General features: G+C 31.1%; 1 protein-coding gene across 1 annotated transcript in view; it reads left to right on the top strand.

Annotated features, from left to right (window-relative positions):
• Nucleotides 1-22,032, top strand: part of LOC143236557 (uncharacterized) — a 54,695-nt gene that overhangs the window by 6,354 nt on the left and 26,309 nt on the right. Inside the window, exons 2-3 of the mRNA XM_076474860.1 lie at nt 8,865-9,013; nt 21,080-21,213. Coding sequence (XP_076330975.1) covers nt 8,935-9,013; nt 21,080-21,213 — 213 coding nt within the window. The 5' untranslated portion in view covers nt 8,865-8,934. The remainder of the gene's footprint in view (nt 1-8,864; nt 9,014-21,079; nt 21,214-22,032) is intronic.

Genomic DNA, 22,032 nt, shown 5'->3' with positions numbered 1-22,032 from the left:
TTACATAGATACATTGAAAACATTACATAAACAATAATACCAAAATAATGACAGAATATAACATTCAACGCAAATAAACTAATGATCACAAAATACACAGCACGTTAAAGTTCTTAAACACAAATGTTATCATTTTTGGCTTAACACGGTCAATAATCACACGATCAAGGTGTGTGTATATATATACACACAATACTTTCTTTTAACCAATGTTTACATCTGCAGAGTTGTGTGAGTTTCATGATGATTTGTATATATAGAAATGTTCTTTATCAATATTTGGCTAGATCTATAAACTTGTGTGACTTTTTCTGATGTTTTGAGTATATATATATATATATATATAAGTCTTTCTTATTACTATTTATTTAGATATATAAACTTGTGTTGGTAACCAAGTACCATCAGTTCTAGCCAGAATTATTATGACACAAGTTGAAACACAGGCAATTACAGCATTACATCCACCACTATATTGGTACAGATATGTAGATGACACGATTGCGGGATTCACATCTACAGAACACACCCTTAATTTTTTCAATCACATTAACTCTATACATCCCAACATTAACTTCACATGTGAACAGGAAGAAAGCAATCAAATATCATTTCTTAACCTCAAAATTACAAGAACTGACACACAATTCAAAACAGAAATCCACCGAAAAATCACCCATACTGTACTATACATTCCTTGGGACTCAGCACACGAAACAAAATAAAATCTCAACATACTAAGAAACCAAATAAACACAGCCATAAAACTATGCTAACCAGATAAAATTAACGATGAATTAGACAAAATAAAACAATACTTCATCAACACCAATAAGTTTCTTTCACAAACCGTAGAAAACATTATATGCACACACCTAGACAGAAAGCAAAATGAACTAACAAAAGTAAATATATCCCATAAATTAAAACATCACGAGACCATATACTTCTGAATACCATATATTCCCGACATCAGCAGAAAAATAACCAATATTTGGCAAAAACTGGTAACAAAATATGACATTCCAGTTAATACAAAATTTATTCAAAAACCAGGCACAAAACTGAGGTCTATACTGTGTAAAAACTACATTGACAAACACCACACCAACATTATTTATAAAATACAATGTGATAACTACCACAACTTCTACATTGGAGAAACAAGTAGAAAAATAGAAACCAGATTTAAAGAACATAAAAAGTCACCTTCACACGTTTTCGAACACTGCAAATAAAATAAACACAACATAACCATAGAAAACACTCAAATACTAAATAAAGAAACAAATATAAACATATGTAAAATTAAGGAAGCCTTACTTATACAACAACTCAAGCCCAAAATAAACCAATACAAAGGAACACCTTTATACCTATATTAAGCATGCTCTCTACGTTCCTACACTCAATTACACAACCGCCTTCAAACGTGTGGTCAGCTAACGGTCAGTTTCCTCTTTCTTTCTTTGTGAACCTGACGATGACCGAAGAAGGTTTGTTTTGTTTTTATTGAATTTCCGCAAAGCTACTCAAGGGCTGTCTGCACTAGCCGTCCCTAATTTTGCAGTGTAAGACTAGAGGGAAGACAGCTAGTCATCACCACCCACCGCCAACTCTTGGGCTGCTCCTTTACCAACGAATAGTGGGATTGACCGCACATTATAACGCCCCCACGGCTGAAAAGTCGAGCATGTTTGGTGTGAGGGGGATGCGAACGCGCGACCCTCAGATTATGAGTCGCACCCCTTAAACCACCTGGCCATGCCGGGCCGACCAAAGAAGGTCGAAACGTTGTTTGCTTCTCTACATAGAGTTTTCTTTATCCATACCAACTGTTTTTACATATATAAAAGTTTTCTTCATTAACATTTGGCTAGATCTATAAACTTGTGTGACTCTCCTGATGCCTTCTGTATATAAAAGTTTTCTTTATTAATATTTTCTTACAAACGTGTGACTTTCCTCATGTTTTGTGTATATAAGTCTTCTTCATTAATATTTAGCTAGGTCTATAAACATCTACTACTTTCCTGATGTTTTGTATATATAAAAGTCTTCTTCATTAATATTTAACTAGGTCTATAAACATCTACTACTTTCCTGACGTTTTGTATATATAAAAGTCTTCTTCATTAATATTTAGCTAGGTCTATAAACATCTACTACTTTCCTGACGTTTTGTATATATAAAAGTCTTCTTCATTAATATTTCCTCAGATCTATAAACTTGTGTGACTTTCCTGATGTTTTGTATATATAAAAGTCTTCGTTAATATTTGGTTAGATCTATAAACTTGTGTGACTTTACTGACGTTTTCTATATATATATATAGAAGAATTCCTCATTAATATGTGATTAGATCTATAATCTTCTGTGACTTTCCTGAAGATTTGTATATATACAAATCTTCATGATTAGTATTTGTTTAGATCTATAAACTGCTGCGACTTTCCCGATGTTTTTTATATATATGTACAAGTCTTCTTCATTAATATTTGGTTTGATCTCTAAATTTGTGTGACTTTCCTGATGTTTTCTGCATATGAAAGTCTTCTTGATTAATATTTTGTTAGATCTATACACTTGTGTGACTTTCTGATGTTTTGTATAAAAATATTTAAAAGTCTTCCTTTTTAATATTTGGTTAGATCTACAATCTTGTATGACTTTCCAAGTGTTTTATATACACTTCATTAATATTTGGTTTGATCTATAAACTTTTGTGATGTTCCTAATGTATTATACACATAACGGTCTTCTTCGTTAATATCACTGCACAACAAAGTTTTTGCTTTTTGAACACTGTTGGATGTTCCTTATAGATTTTAGGCTGTTGGTCACGTAAATCACATACAAATTTGCCCATCACGTGCCGTTCCATCGAAATCTTCAGTTTTGTCATGTTTTTTCGTATATTTGTGTCCAAAACTTTTCGTTTCTGTAAGAGATCTGTGAACAATGTTTTGTGCAGTCTGAGCATGTCTAGGCATGAAATCAGGCCAGGTTGGAAGCTGTTCTGTGGAAGTATGCTGCCCTGGCAGGCCGGAGCCAGCTTTACACTGTCTCAGCAGGCTATAAAAGTGGCTTGCATACATAGATGCTGTTCATTGGATTAATATAGACCTTATAGTGTGTACGTATTGTTCCAGAATATAGCATTGCCTCAGTAGCATTGTAACAAGTAAGTTAGATGTTATAGACGTTTTACAGGACGACTGGTGTCGGTCAATATGTCTCGTCAATGTTGTAACAGCCGCGATACATCTGCTGTATTTGTGGCGAGTATACGCTTGTTCTTTAGAGACGCTCAATGACTGTTCTTGTGGAGAAAGCATATCATCTGTACTTCGGCTGTAAAATTGGTGATCAAGACCAAGAATGGGCGCCTCACATTTGTTGTGCGACATGTGCTGTCTGTCTGGGAGCTTGGCTCAGAGGCACTCGAAAGACAATGCCATTTGCTGTCCCAATGATATGGCTAGAACAGAAAGACCATGTGACGGACTGTTACTTCTGTTTGACTAATGTGTCTAGTTTCTCTGCCAAAAACAAGAAGTCAGTTGAATACCCTAATCTGCCTTCAGCAATGAGACCCTTGCCACATAACGGCAGTCTTCCAATTCCGAAACCACCAGAAGAATGGACCTTAGACGAACCAGATGAATAAACTGCAATGCAGAGAACTGGCAGTGACAATGATTCGGATTTTGAACCATGCTCCTCAGGTGATCCACATCTCATAACACAGTGATAATTAAACGGTCTGGTTAGAGATTTGAGACTGCAGGAATGGTGTTTGCTGTCACCAAGTATGAAAATTTCTGTTTTTTGAAGCCACCAAGATGATATAACCAAATTCTTTGCACAAGTTGACAGTCTCTGTTTCTGTATTGACATCGAAGGATTATTCTCTGCTTTGGGTTGTGACCATGACCCGCAAGAGTGGCGTCTCTTTATTGATTTATCAATGTTAAGCCTCAAAACTGTTCTGTTACACAATGACAACGTTTACCCTTCAATACCTGTTGGCTATGCAGCACACATGAAAGAAACCTACGAGAACATGGAAATGTTGCTGAAGCATATCCAGTACAACTGGAATATCTGTGGAGTTCTGAAAATCGTTGCTTTGTTATTGGGACTGCAGCTCGGCTATATAAAGTACTGTTGTTTCATCTGTGAATGGAATAATTGTGCCAGAGAGTTAGATTATTCTAGACAGAGCTGGCCAATCCGTAAAAAGTTAGTTCCAGGACAGAAAAATGTGGTGGATGAACCGCTTGTCGACCGGGCAAAGATTTTTTTGTCTCCTCTTCAAATAAAATTGGGACTTATGAAGAATTTCGTGAAAGCAATGAACAAAGAAGGCAAAGATTTTCATTATTTAAGACAGATGTTCCCAAGAATAACTGAGGCCAAGATCAAAGAGGGCATTTTTGTTAGCCCTCAGATCAGACATGTTAAAAGTGACAAGCGGTTTGAAGATCTGTTAGTTGGGTTGGAAAAGATTGCTTGGAAAGCCTTCAAAGACGTTGTTGACAATTTTCTTGGCAATTACAGAGCCCCACATTACTTTTAGTTGGTAGACAAACTTCTCAAAGCATACAAAACAATGCTATCAGTGACAAACACGGTGAAAGGTTTCACCAGGACATTGCTACAATGGGAAAACGATATCAGAGCAACTGGAATCCATCAATGCTTGCTGACTACTGTTGGACATTGCAATGTGATACACCGGACATTGAATACAAACGAAAATCAGGAGCAAACCACTTTTATTTATATTGAACTTAATAGCGTACTAGAAACATAAACGCAATTGAATACGTTATTGCCGGTAAACAGTTAACTGCCTATTTCTTAGAATTCCTACGTGATGAAGCAAAACCAAAACTATATTTGTGCATACCCACCAGGTACCTGTCACAATCAGCAAAAACTTTTCAGGAAGCAACATTCTTCAAAACATTGTTGTGCAGTGTATTTGGTTACATCTATAAACTTGTGTGGCTACATAAAATTTTGAATATATAAAGTTCTTATCCATCAATATTTGCTTAGATCTATAAACTTGTGTAATTTTCACGATGTTTTCTTCTATGAAAATCTTCGTCATTAATCTTTTGTTAGATCTGTAAACTTTTGTGACATTCATGTGGTTTTCTGTGTGTATGAAATTCTTCATTAATCATTGTCTCGATATACAAACTTGTGTGACATTCCTGTTGTTTTCTATGTATAAAAGGTCTTCATTAACATTTGCTTAGATCTATAAACTTTTGTGATTTCTTGATGTTTTCTGTTGATATACGTCTTCTTCATTAATATTTGGTTAGATGTATAAAGTTTTCTGACTTTCCTCATGTTCTGTATATATATACCAGTCTACTTCATTAATATTTAGTTAGACCTATAAACTTGTGTGACTTTCCTGATGTGTTCTATATATATATTTAAAAGTCTTCAATAATATCTCATCAGATCTATAAACTTTTGTGATTTTCCTTAGTTTCTCTCTCTATATATATACAAGTCTTCTTCATTAATATTTAGTGAGATGTATAAACTTGTGTGACTTTCCTGAAGTTTTGTGTGTGTGTGTGTGTGTGTGTATATAAGTATATATACAGAATATTCTTCAATAATATTTCGTTAGATCTATAAACTTTTGTGACATTCCTGATGTTTTGTATATATATATAGAACTCTTTCTTATTAATATTTGGTTAGATCTATAATCTTATGAGACCTTCCTGATGTTTTGTATATAAAAAGTCTTCTTCATTAATATGTGGTTAGATCTATAACCTTGTGTGACTTTCCTGACGTTTTGTACATATAAAAGTCTTCTTGATTAATATATATATATAGTAAAGACCTTATATATATATAAAAGTTTTCTTCATCAATATTTGGTCAGATCTATGAACTTGTGTTTTGTATATTTAAAAGTTTTCTCCGTTATTATTGGTTATGATCTATAAAATCGTTTGAATTTCCCGATGTTTTCTGCACATGAATGTCTTCTTCATTAATATTTGAATATATTTCTAAACATGTGACTTTCCTGTTGTTTTGTATTTATATACAAGTCTTCATTAATAGTTGGTTAGATCTATAAACTTGTGTGATTTTCCCGATGTTTTCTTCCATGAAAGTCTTAAACATTAACATTTCGTTAGACTTTCCTCAATTTTTCTTTCTCTATGTGTTTTCTTCATTAATATTAGGTTAGACCTATAAATTTGTCTGACTTTCCTCATGTTTTGTATATATACCAGTCTTTTTCATTAATATTTCTTTAGATCTATAGACTTCTGTGACTTTCCTTAGGTGTTATATATATACATACAAATCTTCTTCATTAAAAATTGCTTAGATCAATAAACTTGTGTGACTTCATAAAAATTTGTATATATAAAAGTCTTCATTAATATTTTGTTAGATCTATAAACTTGTGTGACATTCCTGTGGTTTTCTATGCATATAAAATTCTTTTTCATTATGTGACATTCCTGGTGTTTTGTGTATATATATATAGAAGTATTCTTAATTAATATTTTGTTAGATCAGTAAACTTTTCTGACATTCCTGAAGTTTTGTATGTATATAAAAGTCTTCTTCATTAATATTTGGTTAGACCTATAAACTTGTGTGACTTTCCTTATGTTTTATATATATACATACAATTCTTCTTCATTAATATTTGGTATGATCTATAAACTTGTGTGACTTTTCTGATTTTTGTATGTATATGTAGAAATCTTCTTTAATACTTCATTAGATCTATAAACTTATGTGACTTTTCTGATTTTTGTATGTATATGTAGAAACCTTCTTTAATACTTCATTAGATCTATAAACTTATGTGACTTTTCTGATTTTTGTATGTATATATAGAAATCTTCTTTAATACTTCATATAGATTTATAAACTTATGTGACTTTTCTGATTTTTGTATGTATATGTAGAAATCTTCTTTAATACTTCATTAGATCTATAAACTTGTGTGACTTTTCTGATTTTTGTATGTATATGTAGAAACCTTCTTTAATACTTCATTAGATCTATAAACTTATGTGACTTTTCTGATTTTTGTATGTATATATAGAAATCTTCTTTAATACTTCATTAGATCTATAAACTTGTGTGACTTTTCTGATTTTTGTATGTATATGTAGAAATCTTCTTTAATACTTCATATAGATTTATAAACTTATGTGACTTTTCTGATTTTTGTATGTATATGTAGAAACCTTCTTTAATACTTCATTAGATCTATAAACTTATGTGACTTTTCTGATTTTTGTATGTATATGTAGAAATCTTCTTTAATACTTCATTAGATCTATAAACTTATATGACTTTTCTGATTTTTGTATGTATATGTAGAAACCTTCTTTAATACTTCATTAGATCTATAAACTTATGTGACTTTTCTGATTTTTGTATGTATATGTAGAAACTTTCTTTAATACTTCATTAGATCTATAAACTTATGTGACTTTTCTGATTTTTGTATGTATATGTAGAAACCTTCTTTAATACTTCATTAGATCTATAAACTTATGTGACTTTTCTGATTTTATGTAGAAATCTTCTTTAATACTTCATATAGATTTATAAACTTGTGTGTCTTTCCTGAATTCTTCTATATATATATATATACAAGTCTTCTTAATTAATATTTGGTTCGATCTATAATCTTGTGTGACTTTCTTCATGTTTTATACATATATAACTTTTTCATCAATATTTCGTTAGATCTATGAAGTTGTTTGAATTTTCCGATGTTTTGTATGTATACAAGTCTTCTTGATTAATAATTGGTTAGATCTATAAACTTGTGTTATCTTCCTGATGTTTTTTATATATAGAAATCTTCTTCATTAATATTTGCTTAGAACTATAAACTTGTGTGACTTTCTTGATGTTTAGTATATATATTCAAGTCTTCTTCATTAATATTTGGTTAGATCTGTAAACTTCTGTGAGTTTCCTGATGTTTTGCACATATTCAATTTTTCATTAATATTTAGTTAGACCTATAAACTTCTGTGACTTTCATGATGATTTGTATATATACAGTTTGGTTTGATCTTAAAACTTGTATGACTTTTGAAATGTTTGATATATATAAAAGTTGTGAGTATTTAGTTACAACCAAAATGCTATTGGGTGTGTTACGTTACATCGAAAACCCTTTTTGGGGATATTATGTAATATGTTTTCCATCATATCTCTTTGTGGTGTTTCCTTTTCAAATTATCAAATAGATCACCTTGAGATTACAACCCTATGTGTACTATGTTCATTACAATAAAAAACACAAGTTATGTATGGTGCAGAAGATTTATCGAAGTATAAATCATTGATAAATATGTCAGATGTGAATCAAGTACTGGTCGTTATCTTGTATGTTCAAGTACACCAATACTCATTCTCCTGTCATTACTAGAGCAGAGAACCCATTTTTATCACAAATCCTTCATCCAAGTATGTTTGTTTTTCTTTAGGTTATCAATGCTCTGTGTGATAAGTAGATCACTTTATTGATGTGTATGTCTCTAGCTGCATTATTTAGTGTATATTGTATCTTTCAACAGTGAATGTTAATACATTTATTATACTGGGAATATACAAAGAAGTTTCATATCTCTTGAGATACATATACAGATATGATGCTTTTGGGTAGTTAAAGTCATGCTTTTTCTTGCTGTTATTTGTAGAGTTGACTGTCTTCCTTTGTACTTAGAATATGCTAAATAATAATTCAGTAGAGATCAGTTGAAAATTAGTCACTTGTGTGGTACTCTACAGATTTTATGAATGTCAGTTTTATGATTCTTTGTTTCAGGATGAAGATTTCATACACTAATGAACAAACTTCTCGTATTTGTTAATTGTGGTCCACACATCAGTACAACATGGTTAAAGAACTCTTGAAAGCAGTAGTATTCCTGGAAGTTTCTCTTTATTGGGGTTTTGCTAAACCTCTGAAATTAGGTTAGTACTAGTTTTTAATAACTTTCTGAATTGTGCTTTATTATATGACAATGAATCACTCTGCCATGTTTTTGTCTGGTTTTCTTTGTCATCAGACCTCAGGAGGAAAGGTAAAAATACCCTTGACCTACAGTGTTTACATGTCCCTTATCGTGAAAGTACCCTTGACCTGCAGTGTTGACATGTTCTTTATGGTGAAAGCATCCTTCACCTACAGTGTTGATGTGTTCTTCATGGTGAAAGTACCCTTGACCTACAGTGTTGATGTGAATGTGATGTTGTGCAACATGCTATATTAAATAAAAAAACATAAGTTGTTGGTGATTAAATACTTTTGTGTTCACCATGTTTGAAAAACATATATTCTTAGTGATCAAATACTTTAGTGTTCTCCATGTTTGAATAATGGATGTTCTTAGTGATCAAAATGTTTTGTGTTCTCCATGTTTGAATAATGGATGTTCTTAGTTATCAAATACTTTTGTGTTCTCCATGTTTGAATAACTGATGTTCTTAGTGATCAAATACTTTAGTGTTCTCCATGTTTGAATAAGAGATGTTCTTTGTGATCAAAACGTTTTGTGTTCACCATGTTTGAATAACTGATGTTCTTAGTGATCAAATATTTTAGTGTTCACCATGTTTGAATAACTGATGTTCTTAGTGATCAAATACTTTAGTGTTCACCATGTTTGAATAACTGATGTTCTTAGTGATCAAATACTTCAGTGTTCTCCATGTTTGAATAAAAGATGTTTTTAGTGATCAAAACGTTTTGTGTTCACCATGTTTGAATAATTGATGTTCTTAGTGATCAAATACTTTAGTGTTCTCCATGTTTGAATAACTGATGTTCTTAGTGATCAAAACGTTTTGTGTTCACCATCTTTTTATGTCAACAAGCAGTGTAAAGTAAGTGTATGTTTATATACATCCTGAAAGTTATGTGTGTACATCATACATTTCATGATTGACATCTGTTGTCTTAGTAACAGCTTACATATTCTGTCACCAAGGTCATCATGATAGACATCTGTTGTCTTAGTAACAGCTTGCATATTCTGTCACCAAGGTCATCATGATAGACATCTGTTGTCTTAGTAGCAGCTTGCATATTCTGTCACCATAGTCATCATGATAGACATCTGTTGTCTTAGTAACAGCTTGCATATTCTGTCACCATAGTCATCCTATAATTACAAAGTCCTGGCTCTTTCATTGATTTGCAAATTTAGATCGCAGATTAAATTGTTTAAAGTTTACATTAAAGGACAACTACAGTGGACTTCTTTGCTGTTTGGTAAACAGATCTTCAAACATCTGCCATGTACTTTTCTGCTATTTGGTAAACAGGTCTTCAAATATGTACCATGAACATCTCCATTGTTTGGTAAACAGATCTTCAAACATCTATTGTGAACATTTCTACTGTTTGGCAAACAGGTCTTCAAACATCTACCATGAACTTATATACTGTTTGGCAAACAGGTCTTCAAACATCTACCATGAACTTCTTTGCTGTTTGATAAACAGGTCTTCAAACATCTACCATGAACTCCTCTGCTATTTGGTAAACAGGTTTACAAACAACTATCATGCACTTCTTTGCTATTTGGTAAACAGGTCTACAAACATCCACCATGAACTTCTCTGCTGTTTGGTAAACAGGTCTACAAACATCCACCATGAACTTCTCTGCTGTTTGGTAAACAGGTCTACAAACATCCACCATGAACTTCTCTGCTGTTTGGTAAACAGGTCTACAAACATCCACCATGAACTTCTCTGATGTTTGGTATAAGGATGGATGAAGAAGATCATTGCATTGCACAAAACCTCCTGCAGTGGAAGCTGTGCTTTAGGGCAATGTTCTCTAACCAGGTCATCATGTTAGTGGTGGAAGAAGGATCTCAAGACCTAGGCACTCACACTTGTATCTTTACTATAGGTGTTAAACATCCTTCTGAACAGTTTATAGCACTTTCATACACTTATGGCACATGCTTCTGAATATTTTATATGATACAGTAGCCAAATTCTGTATTTTGAAATGACATATAGAAACATAAGTTATTTCCAATAATATTATTTAAAGGTTTGATATTAAAACCCGCACCATCTCTCAGCATCTTTCATCTAGTACTGGATGTTCTTGATATTAAAACCCACACCATCACTCAGCATCTTTCATCTAGTACCAGATGTTCTCGATATTAAAACCCACACCATCTCTCAGCATCTTTCATCTAGTACCGGATGTTCTTGATATTAAAACCCACACCATCTCTCAGCATCTTTCATCTAGTACCAGATGTTCTCGATATTAAAACCCGCACCATCTCTCAGCATCTTTCATCTAGTACTGGATGTTCTTGAAAATAAAACCAACACCATCTCTCAGCATCTTTCATCTAGTACCAGATGTTCTCGATATTAAAACCCACACCATCACTCAGCATCTTTCATCTAGTACCGGATGTTCTTGATATTAAAACCCACACCATCTCTCAGCATCTTTCATCTAGTACCGGATGATCTTGATATTAAAACCCACACCATCTCTCAGCATCTTTCATCTAGTACCAGATGTTCTCGATATTAAAACCCACACCATCATTCAGCATCTTTCATCTAGTACTGGATGTTCTCAATATTAAAACCCACACCATCACTCAGCATCTTTCATCTAGTACTGGATGTTCTCGATATTAAAACCCACACCATCTTTCATCTAGTACCGGATGTTCTTGATATTAACATCCACACCAACTCTCAGCATCTTTCATCTGGTACTGGATGTTCTTGAAATTAAAACCCACACCATCTCTCAGCATCTTTCATCTAGTACCGGATGTTCTTGATATTAAAACCCACACCATCTCTCAGCATCTTTCATCTAGTACCGGATGTTCTTGATATTAAAACCCACACCATCTCTCAGCATCTTTCATCTAGTACCGGATGTTTTTGATATTAAAACCCACACCATCTCTCAGCATCTTTCATCTAGTACCGGATGTTCTTGATATTAAAACCCACACCATCTCTCAGCATCTTTCATCTAGTACTGGATGTTCTTGATATTAAAACCCACACCATCTCTCAGCATCTTTCATCTAGTACCGGATGTTCTTGATATTAAAACCCACACCATCTCTCAGCATCTTTCATCTAGTACTGGATGTTCTTGATATTAAAACCCACATCCTTTCCCAGCATCTTTCATCTAGTACTGGATGTTCTTGATATTAAAACCCACATCCTTTCCCAGCATCTTTCATCTAGTACTGGATGTTCTTCATATTAAAACCCACATCCTTTCCCAGCATGTTTCATCAAGTACTGGATGTTGTTTGGTATTACAACCGACATCATTTCCCAATATATTTCATAAAGTACTGAATGTTTTCTGGTGTTAAAACCCACATCATTTTGTAGGATGTTTCATCTGGACTGGATGGAACTTTCAAGATATACTGGGATCACATCCTGTAGTTATTTTACCATAATAAATAAGAACATACACCATCAATAGGAATAATTAATTTTACTTTTGAAATCCACAAATTACCTTGTTTTTTTTTTAAGGTAATAATAAAATGTAACCTTTTCGTAATAATACAATGTGTTTATCAAATTTTAATATTTGACTTTTACCCTGAACTACATGTTTGCATCTTAAGAAACACGTTTACAAACTACAATAATTGTTAGCAACTAATGAAAGGTATGCTTACAGACTACAGTAAGTAGCAACTGATGAATGGTATGCTTACAGACTACAGTAAGTAGGAACTGAATAATGGTATGGTTACAGACTACTGCAAGTAGGAACTGATTAATGGTATGCTTACAGACTACAGTAAGTAGGAACTGATTAATGGTATGCTTACAGACTACAGTAAGTAGGAACTGATTAATGGTATACTTACAGACTACAGTAAGTAGGAACTGATTAATGGTATGCTTACAGACTACAGTAACTAGGAACTGATTAATGGTATGCTTACAGACTACAGTAAGTAGGAACTGATTAATGCTATGCTTACAGACTACAGTAAGTAGGAACTGATTAATGGTATGCTTACAGACTACAGTGAGTAGGAACTGATTAATAGTATGGTTACAGACTACAGCACGAAGTAACTGATAAATGGTACAGTTACACACTATAGTAATTAGCAACTAATGAATAGCCTTATCACAAATAACAGTAATTAACAACTAATGAATAGCCTTATCACAGACTATAGTAATTAACAACTAATGAATAGCCTTATCACAGACTATAGTAATTAACAACTAATGAATAGCCTTATCACAGACTATAGTAATTAACAACTAATGAATAGCCTTATCACAGACTATAGTAATTAACAACTAATGAATAGCCTGATCACAGATTACAGTAATTAACAACTAATGAATAGCCTTATCTCAGACTATAGTAATTAATAACTAATGAATAGCCTTATCACAGACTATAGTAATTAACAACTAATAAATAGCCTTATCACAGACTATAGTAATTAACAACTAATGAATAGCCTTATCACAGACTACAGTAATTAGTAACTAATGAATAGCCTTATCACAGACTATAGTAAATAAAACAACTAATGAATAGCCTTATCACAGACTACAGTAATTAACAACTAATGAATAGCCTTATTACAGACTACAGTAATTAACAACTAATGAATAGCCTTATCACAGACTATATTAATTAACAACTAATGAATAGCCTTATACACAGACTATAGTAATTAACAACTAATGAATAGCCTTATCACACACTACAGTAATTAACAACTAATGAATAGCCTTATCACAGACTATAGTAATTAACAACTAATGAATAGCCTTATCACAGACTATAGTAATTAACAACTAATGAATAGCCTTATCACAGACTATAGTAATTAACAACTAATGAATAGCCTTATAACAGACTATAGTAATTAACAACTAATGAATAGCCTTATCACAGACTACAGTAATTAACAACTAATGAATAGCCTTATCACAGACTATAGTAATTAACAACTAATGAATAGCCTTATCACAGACTATATTAATTAACAACTAATGAATAGCCTGATCACAGATTACAGTAATTAACAATTAATGAATAGCCTTATCACAGACTACAGTAATTAGTAACTAATGAATAGCCTTATCACAGACTATAGTAATTAACAACTAATGAATAGCCTTATCACAGACTACAGTAATTAACAACTAATGAATAACCTTATCACAGTCTATAGTAATTAACAACTAATGAATACCCTTATCACAGACTATAGTAATTAACAACTAATGAATTGCCTTATCACAGACTACAGTAATTAACAACTAATGAATAGCGTTTTTACAGACTATAGTAATTAATAACTAATGAATAGCCTTATCACAGACTATAGTAATTAACAACTAATGAATAGCCTTATCACAGACTATAGTAATTAACAACTAATGAATTGCCTTATCACAGACTACAAAAATTAACAACTAATGAATAGCCTTATTACAGACTATAGTAATTAACAACTAATGAATAGCCTTATCACAGACTGTAATAATTAACAACTAATGAATAGCTTTATCAGAGACTATAGTAATTAACAACTAATGAATAGCCTTATCACAGACTATAGTAATTAGCAACTAATGAATAGCCTTATCACAGACTATAATAATTAACAACTAATGAATAGCCTTATCACAGAATACAGTAATTAACAACTAAAGAATAGCCTTTTCACCGACTATTGTAATTAACAACTAATGAATAGCCTTATCACAGACTATAGTAATTAACAACTAATGAATAGCCTTATCACAGACTATAGTAATTAACAACTAATGAATAGTCTTATCACAGACTACAGTAATTAACAACTAATGAATAGCCTTATCACAGACTACAGTAAATAATAACTAATGAATAGTCTTATCACAGACTATAGTAATTAACAACTAATGAATAGCCTTATCACAGACTACAGTAATTAACAACTAATGAATAGCCTTATCACAGACTACAGTAATTAACAACTAATGAATAGTCTTATCACAGATTATAGTAATTAACAACTAATGCATAGCCTTATCACAGACTATAGTAATTAACAATTAATGAATAGCCTTATCACAGACTATAGTAATTAACAACTAATGAATAGCCTTATCACAGACTATACTAATTAACAACTAATGAATAGCCTTATCACAGACTACAGTAATTAACAACTAATGAATAGCCTTATCACAGACTATAATAATTAACAACTAATGAATAGCCTTATCACAGGCTATAGTAATTAACAACTAATGAATGGCCTTGTCACAGACTACAGTAATTAACAACTAATGAATAACCTTATCACAGACTATAGTAATTAGTAACTAATGAATAGACTTATCACAGACTATAGTAATTAACAACTAATGAATTGCCTTATCACAGACTACAGTAATTAACAACTAATGAATAGCCTTATCACAGACTATAGTAATTAACAAATAATAAATATCCTTAACAAAATCTACAAAATTGACAATGAATGAATAGCCTTATCACAGACTACAGTAAATAATAACTAATGAATAGTCTTATCACAGACTATAGTAATTAACAACTAATGAATAGCCTTATCACAGACTACAGTAATTAACAACTAATGAATAGCCTTATCACAGACTACAGTAATTAACAACTAATGAATAGTCTTATCACAGATTATAGTAATTAACAACTAATGCATAGCCTTATCACAGACTATAGTAATTAACAATTAATGAATAGCCTTATCACAGACTATAGTAATTAACAACTAATGAATAGCCTTATCACAGACTATATTAATTAACAACTAATGAATAGCCTGATCACAGATTACAGTAATTAACAATTAATGAATAGCCTTATCACAGACTACAGTAATTAGTAACTAATGAATAGCCTTGTCACAGACTATAGTAATTAACAACTAAAGAATAGCCTTATCACAGACTACAGTAAATAACAACTAATGAATAGTCTTATCACAGACTATAGTAATTAACAACTGATGAATAGCCTTATCACAGACTACAGTAATTAACAACTAATGAATAGCCTTATCACAGACTATAGTAATTAACAACTAATGAAGAGCCTTATCACAGACTATGGTAATTAACAACTAATGAATAGCCTTATCACAGACTATAGTAATTAACAACTAATGAATAGCCTTATCACAGACTATAGTAATTAACAACTAATGAATAGCCTTATCACAGACTATAGTAATTAACAACTAATGAATAGCCTTATCACAGACTATAGTAATTAACAACTAATGAATAGCCTTATCGCAGACTATAGTAATTAGCAACTAATGAATAGCCTTATCACAGACTATAGTAATTAACAACTAATGAATAGCCTTATCACAGATTATAGTAATTAACAACTAATGCATAGCCTTATCACAGACTATAGTAATTAACAATTAATGAATAGCCTTATCACAGACTATAGTAATTAACAACTAATGAATAGCCTTATCACAGACTATATTAATTAACAACTAATGAATAGCCTGATCACAGATTACAGTAATTAACAATTAATGAATAGCCTTATCACAGACTACAGTAATTAGTAACTAATGAATAGCCTTATCACAGACTATAGTAATTAACAACTAAAGAATAGCCTTATCACAGACTACAGTAAATAATAACTAATGAATAGTCTTATCACAGACTATAGTAATTAACAACTGATGAATAGCCTTATCACAGACTACAGTAATTAACAACTAATGAATAGCCTTATCACAGACTATAGTAATTAACAACTAATGAAGAGCCTTATCACAGACTATGGTAATTAACAACTAATGAATAGCCTTATCACAGACTATAGTAATTAACAACTAATGAAGAGCCTTATCACAGACTATAGTAATTAACAACTAATGAATAGCCTTATCACAGACTATAGTAATTAACAACTAATGAATAGCCTTATCACAGACTATAGTAATTAACAACTAATGAATAGCCTTATCGCAGACTATAGTAATTAGCAACTAATGAATAGCCTTATCACAGACTATAGTAATTAACAACTAATGAATAGCCTTATCACAGACTATAGTAATTAACAACTAATGAATAGCCTTATAACTGACTATAGTAATTAATAACTAATGAATAGTCTTATCACAGACTATATTAATTAACAACTAATGAATAGCCTTATCACAGACTACAGTAATTAACAACTAATGAATAGCTTTATCACAGACTATAGTAATTAACAACTAATGAATACCCTGATCACAGATTACAGTAATTAACAACTAATGAATAGCCTTATCACAGACTATAGTAATTAACAACTAATGAATAGCCTTATCTCAGACTATAGTAATTAACAACTAATGAATAGCCTTATCACAGACTACAGTAATTAACAACTAATGAATAGTCTTATCACAGACTACAGTAATTAACAACTAATGAATAGCCTTATCACAGACTATAGTAATTAACAACTAATGAATTGCCTTATCACAGACTACAGTAATTAACAACTAATGAATAGCCTTATTACAGACTATAGTAATTAATAACTAATGAAGAGCCTTATCACAGACTGTAATAATTAACAACTAATGAATAGCTGTATCAGAGACTATAGTAATTAACAACTAATGAATAGCCTTATCACAGACTATAGTAATTAGCAACTAATGAATAGCCTTATCACAGACTATAATAATTAACAACTAATGAATAGCCTTATCACAGACTACAGTAATTAACAACTAACGAATAGCCTTTTCACCGACTATTGTAATTAACAACTAATGAATAGCCTTATCACAGACTATAGTAATTAACAACTAATGAATAGCCTTATCACAGACTATAGTAATTAACAACTAATGAATGCCTTATCACAGACTATAGTAATTAACAACTAATGAATAGCCTTATCACAGACTATAGTAATTAACAACTAATGAATAGCCTTATCACAGACTACAGTAATTAGTAACTAATGAATAGCCTTATCACAGACTATAGTAATTAACAACTAATGAATAGCCTTATCACAGACTACAGTAATTAACAACTAATGAATAATCTTATCACAGACTATAGTAATTAACAACTAATGAATAGCCTTATCACAGACTATAGTAATTAATAACTAATCAATTGCCTTATCACAGACTACAGTAATTAACAACTAATGAATAGCCTTATCACAGACTATAGTAGTTAACAACTAATGAATAGCCTTATCACAGACTATAGTAATTAACAACTAATGAATAGCCTTATTACAGACTATAGTAATTAACAACTAATGAATAGCCTTATCACAGACTATAGTAATTAACAACTAATGAATTGCCTTATCACAGACTACAAAAATTAACAACTAATGAATAGCCTTATTACAGACTATAGTAATTAATAACTAATGAAGAGCCTTATCACAGACTGTAATAATTAACAACTAATGAATAGCTTTATCAGAGACTATAGTAATTAACAACTAATGAATAGCCTTATCACAGACTATAGTAATTAGCAACTAATGAATAGCCTTATCACAGACTATAATAATTAACAACTAATGAATAGCCTTATCACAGACTACAGTAATTAACAACTAACGAATAGCCTTTTCACCGACTATTGTAATTAACAACTAATTAATAGCCTTATCACAGACTATAGTAATTAACAACTAATGAATAGCCTTATCACAGACTATAGTAATTAACAACTAATGAATAGCCTTATCACAGACTACAGTAATTAGTAACTAATGAATAGCCTTATCACAGACTATAGTAATTAACAACTAATGAATAGCCTTATCACAGACTACAGTAATTAACAACTAATGAATAATCTTATCACAGACTATAGTAATTAACAACTAATGAATAGCCTTATCACAGACTATAGTAATTAATAACTAATCAATTGCCTTATCACAGACTACAGTAATTAACAACTAATGAATAGCCTTATCACAGACTATAGTAGTTAACAACTAATGAATAGCCTTATCACAGACTATAGTAATTAACAACTAATGAATAGCCTTATTACAGACTATAGTAATTAACAACTAATGAATAGCCTTATCACAGACTATAGTAATTAACAACTAATGAATAGCCTTATCACAGACTACAGTAATTAACAACTAATGAATAGCCTTATCACAGACTACAGTAATTAACAACTAATGAATAGCCTTATCACAGACTATAGTAATTAACAACTAATGAATAGCCTTATTACAGACTATAGTAATTAACAACTAATGAATAGCCTTATCACAGACTATAGTAATTAACAACTAATGAATAGCCTTATTACAGACTATAGTAATTAACAACTAATGAATAGCCTTATCACAGACTATAGTAATTAACAACTAATGAATAGCCTTATCACAGACTATAGTAATTAACAACTAATGAATAGCCTTATCACAGACTATAGTAATTAACAACTAATGAATTGCCTTATCACAGACTACAAAAATTAACAACTAATGAATAGCCTTATTACAGACTATAGTAATTAATAACTAATGAAGAGCCTTATCACAGACTGTAATAATTAACAACTAATGAATAGCTTTATCAGAGACTATAGTAATTAACAACTAATGAATAGCCTTATCACAGACTATAATAATTAACAACTAATGAATAGCCTTATCACAGACTACAGTAATTAACAACTAACGAATAGCCTTTTCACCGACTATTGTAATTAACAACTAATTAATAGCCTTATCACAGACTATAGTAATTAACAACTAATGAATAGCCTTATCACAGACTACAGTAATTAGTAACTAATGAATAGCCTTATCACAGACTATAGTAATTAACAACTAATGAATAGCCTTATCACAGACTACAGTAATTAACAACTAATGAATAATCTTATCACAGACTATAGTAATTAACAACTAATGAATAGCCTTATCACAGACTATAGTAATTAATAACTAATCAATTGCCTTATCACAGACTACAGTAATTAACAACTAATGAATAGCCTTATCACAGACTATGGTAGTTAACAACTAATGAATAGCCTTATCACAGACTATAGTAATTAACAACTAATGAATAGCCTTATTACAGACTATAGTAATTAACAACTAATGAATAGCCTTATCACAGACTATAGTAATTAACAACTAATGAATAGCCTTATCACAGACTACAGTAATTAACAACTAATGAATAGCCTTATCACAGACTATAGTAATTAACAACTAATGAATAGCCTTATCACAGACTACAGTAATTAACAACTAAAGAATAGCCTTTTCAGAGACTATAGTAATTAACAACTAATGAATAGCCTTATCACAGACTACAGTAATTAACAACTAATGAATAGCCTTATCACAGACTACAGTAATTAACAACTAATGAATAGTCTTATCACAGACTATAGTAATTAACAACTAATGAATAGCCTTATCACAGACTATAGTAATTTACAACTAATGAATAGCCTTATAACAGACTATAGTAATTAATAACTAATCAATAGTCTTATCACAGACTATAGTAATTAACAACTAATGAATAGCCTTATCACAGACTACAGTAATTAACAACTAATGAATAGTCTTATCACAGACTATAGTAATTAACAACTAATGAATAGCCTGATCACAGATTAGAGTAATTAACAACTAATGAATTGCCTTATCACAGACTACAATAATTAACAACTAATGAATAGCCTTATCACAGACTATAGTAATTAACAACTAATGAATAGCCTGATCACAGATTAGAGTAATTAACAACTAATGAATAGCCTTATCACAGACTACAGTAATTAACAACTAATGAATAGCCTTATCACAGACTACAGTAATTAACAACTAATGACTAGCCTTATCACAGACTACAGTAATTAACAACTAATGGATAGCCTTATCACAGACTACAGTAATTAACAATTAATGAATAGCTTTATCACAGACTACAACATTTGTTACAGACTCCTCTGCTGTGACTGAAACAGTACCAGTGGATTTGAAGATAATTCTTCCAGTGATAATAGCAGGAGTTGTATTAATAGCATTTATTGGAGTGCTTATTGGCTGTGTTTGCTGTCCAGGCCATGGTTTAAAGGTAGGTGCTGTTTTGTTTTCATCATTCAGTTGGCACATTACATTTTGTCAGACAGAATTTGTCATTTTCACTTCTATAATGTAGTTAATTTATTTCTTATTTTGTAGTTTGTAGGTATAATGTCAGCTGTATTTAAAAACATTTTCATTAATGTGTAAGACTATCGGAATGTGTCTTATATTAGGAATAATAAACTGCTATACAATATATTTCTGTAATATTACAGTTAATTGATATATTGTAATTATTATATTATAAAGTAGTTGAGCTGTAGAAGGTAGTAGTTGCTGGCCTTAGAAGTTTTTAGATTTCATTTCTATTGAACAGTTTTGTAAATATCATTTGTACTTTTAAACATGCATATTATAATCTGGTGCTACCATAAGGTGTAGTGGTTGAAGGTGATTCAACTTTGTTTTCCAAATAATCTACTTTAATTTTACCATGGTTAATTTTCCCTTATGCAGGATCAGTGCAGTTTTAGTTCTAAAGTATTTACAACTAATGTTCAGTAGACTATAAGAAAAGTTCTCATTACCTCTTTCACAGTATTAATATGATTAAAATTCTCAGCTGATTCTTATGAGCTCAGTTAATTTAAAGATTATCTATAGCTTCATCATATTTCCTAATCTCAGTTGAACTCTATTACAGTAAATAAATAAATTGTATTTCATTGTTTCTGTTTTGTGTACTGTAGAAGCCAAATGTTTTAAATGTTCATTCAATTTCTATTATAAGTATTCATAAATGTTGTGCACTGAGAAATTGTTATCTGGTCTTCATATTTATTTCTTACTTCAACTTAGCTAGAGAAAG

Source organism: Tachypleus tridentatus, chromosome 13 (assembly GCF_004210375.1).
Source record: "Tachypleus tridentatus isolate NWPU-2018 chromosome 13, ASM421037v1, whole genome shotgun sequence".
NCBI classification, from domain to species: Eukaryota; Metazoa; Arthropoda; class Merostomata; order Xiphosura; family Limulidae; genus Tachypleus; species Tachypleus tridentatus.
The sequence above is the reverse complement of the archived record's forward strand: the minus strand, read 5'-3'. Positions and strand labels throughout refer to the sequence as shown.